The sequence below is a fragment of the Olea europaea genome, chromosome 11 (genome assembly GCF_002742605.1).
Source record: "Olea europaea var. sylvestris chromosome 11, O_europaea_v1, whole genome shotgun sequence".
NCBI classification, from domain to species: domain Eukaryota; kingdom Viridiplantae; phylum Streptophyta; class Magnoliopsida; order Lamiales; family Oleaceae; genus Olea; species Olea europaea.
The window spans coordinates 3,032,415-3,035,177 of record NC_036247.1 but is presented as its reverse complement, the minus strand read 5'-3'; the positions used below and the strand labels follow the sequence as shown (position 1 = coordinate 3,035,177).

General features: G+C 37.0%; 1 protein-coding gene across 1 annotated transcript; it reads right to left on the bottom strand.

The window, feature by feature from the left end:
- Positions 1 to 238: 238 nt before the first annotated feature.
- Positions 239 to 2,546, bottom strand: LOC111402982 (protein DETOXIFICATION 35-like). Its single transcript, XM_023031317.1, has 6 exons — positions 1,927 to 2,546; positions 1,719 to 1,775; positions 1,338 to 1,576; positions 1,124 to 1,242; positions 725 to 811; positions 239 to 446 (listed from the first exon to the last, which is right to left on the bottom strand). Exons 1-6 carry the CDS (start codon positions 2,544 to 2,546, stop codon positions 366 to 368), a joined length of 1,203 nt encoding a protein of 400 aa, XP_022887085.1. The 3' UTR covers positions 239 to 365.
- Positions 2,547 to 2,763: the final 217 nt, after the last annotated feature.

Below are 2,763 nucleotides of genomic sequence, written 5' to 3'. Positions count from 1 at the left end.
ATGCGTTCGAGTGACTGGCAAGCGACAAGCAGGGAATTCTGCATGCCAGTTGGGCGATACTCCCAGGCTATTGAATGAATCAACATCAAAAGACTAAAGTACCTGGTAATCGAACATGAACATAAGTTCAAAACAAAACTAATAATTTTCCCCAAGTTTTGGGACAATCCGAAATGTCATTAAACAATAAATGAAAGGGGATGGGAGAGACCATTTTCTCGACTGTCTGATATGATTTTATGAGCTCCAAAATGAAAGAAATTGAACACTAAAGTACAGATCACCCTGATAAATTTTAAATGAGAAAAAAAAAAATTGAAATTAACTATCAAGAGTTCTTATAAAAGTTTCAAGGTATTCCATTTTTATGGAAGCTGATCACCTTGTGATTTCTCTCTTACGTATTGCCCTCCCCACTTCCGCATACGCTCTGTTGTTTGCTCAACCTGCAATTCGTAATTTCTTCATAAAAATGAGAGATGATGTGTTAATCTGGTAAAATTAAGCCAAACTAAGAAATATGAATAACCTGCGACATAATCTGATGAGTGCAACACAGACATGAAATATTTTATAGAATTTAGGAGAAGAAAAAAAGGTGAAAACATGCCTACACGTGTGCGCAAGCATCCTCAACATGTGAAAGAAACATTAAGAATATGATTAGCATGACTAAATATTGTTTTCATATTCTCAGCAATGTGAAGAAACTGTTAACACGAACCTCCTTTATCCAGTTGGTTTTGTAAAGTACTAGGAGCAGCAGCAAGGTTTGAAGAGCTACTCCAGCTATCATGCCACCCCAGAGTCCCTACAAAGGAATTTCTTGGAAATATTGAGTAATACTAAACCAAGAAAAACAAATCATCTATAAATGTTGGGGATTAGATAAGATGCTTTAAACAGTTCTATTAAGAACAGATAAATTATACATTATAGGATTGCAGTCAATAAGCGTATAGTAGATATACCAAGTTATAGCAGAAAACCCGAGATATTATTATGGCAAAAGATGAATAAGATTTCAGAAGTCTGATTCATAATTCTCTCTCGACTCATTCTTTTTCTGATTATATTGATGCTCATTATCATAATGAAGAGGTTGAAGTAAAAGTTTATTTACCATCACTCCTATATGAGCCACATAGCCAAGAAAATATCCAAGAGGAAGACCAAAAACATAGTAACAAGCCAAGTTGATGTAGGCTACTAGAGCTTGCCACCCACCTCCAATGGCAACACCTGCAAAATGTCTAGGAAAAAAATTAAGACGGCAGAGCAAGGGAACATCGTCTGTATATACTGTTGAATGACATTCATTAATAATTGAATAATACCTGATATCACGGGTTGGACACTATTGAGAAGCATTGTAACTCCAAGGAGTACAGAAAGGTGAGCAACGGCACGTTGCATAGTTTCGCTATGTGTAAAAATAATTCCAAAATGATTTCTCGTTGCTAGGACAATAATCATGCACAAAATCCCAATCAAGAGTGATTGAAAGACTGTGACATAGACAGAATATTTTGTTGCTCTTGGATGTCCTAAGCCAAGCTCATTTGAGACACGAACACTGGCATAGAAAGAAATTAGGCAGTTGGATGTAAGTTTCCAGAAAAAATGTTTACAAAACACACTCACCTAGATTTCAATTGAAGTCATAATCAAGCTAAAATCAAAAGAGAAGTTTTGATAAGCATATTTTGGCTTTTCACCTTATAGCAGCATTGACTCCAATGAACAACATGCTTTCCCATCCATTAATGTTCATGCTGAAATGTTACACCAGACGAAAAGATTACCATCTGAAAAGAAAACGAGCATACAAAATTAAGGCAAGTAATAACTAAAATTGACAGTTCATGGAAGAGAGCTTGTGAAATTTCTTATCTTTACATTAAAATGTGGACTTGTTAAACTCACCAAATGGTAAGGGAACCAACAGCAGTTACGGCATTGTCAAAATTTCCAGCTAGCACAATGATACTCATCATGTACCATATCTCGAGGCATAGCATGACAGCAGATGCAAGGGAGAGTCTCACAAAGGACCATAAATCTTTAAACGCAGCCCAAGAAAATCCCTTCCAACCATCCTTGCACCAACCAACCACATAACCAAATTGTGCAAAGGCCGTGAACCAACTTGTAAGGTCGAATGCTATGGCTGCACCAACTGGTCCCCAGCCGAATACATAAATAAATAGCCAACATAGAAAAGTCTGTGCAACCAATGAAAAAGCTGCGATCCATGCAAGCACGAGGACTTTGCTCTGGGCTTGAAGAAACTTTTGAGTCGGAAAAGTGACTGCGAGGGAAAACAATTGAGGGGCAACCAGAAGTGTATATACTCCTGCTGGATTTGCTATGTCGTCTTCTTGTCCAAGCAGCTTCAAAATTGGGGTCGCAAACACATAGAGGGGCAACAGGAGAAGACAAGTGGAGAAGAGGATTATTATCGAACGTTGCATGTATATACCAAGCATATTAGTTTGTCCAGCACCAAATGCCTGACCACACAGCGTCTCAAGGGCATTCCCCATACCGAGCTAGAAATATTGTAAAATTCTTATTAGGCTTGGCTAATTTTTGCCTCAAATTTCAAGATCAGGCAAATGCTATATCCCACATTGATTAAAGATGAAAATTAAAATCAATTTATAAGAGTTTGGACTACTTTTTTTAATAAATTGATCTTTTAATATAGAACCCTATCAGAGCATAGATGATAGATCTTATGGTAAACAGGAACAAAAACAA

What these genes read in the sequence shown, in the direction of transcription:
- LOC111402982 (XM_023031317.1), bottom strand. Translation starts at nt 2,546, where the DNA reads ATGGGGAATGCCCTTGAGACGCTGTGTGGTCAGGCATTTGGTGCTGGA. An exon ending in TGTCCAACCCGTGATATCAG is followed by an intron (nt 1,243 to 1,337) that starts GTATTATTCAAT and finishes GACATTTTGCAG; the next exon opens with GTGTTGCCATTGGAGGTGGG. An exon ending in TGGCTCATATAGGAGTGATG is followed by an intron (nt 812 to 1,123) that starts GTAAATAAACTT and finishes ATTCCTTTGTAG; the next exon opens with GGACTCTGGGGTGGCATGAT.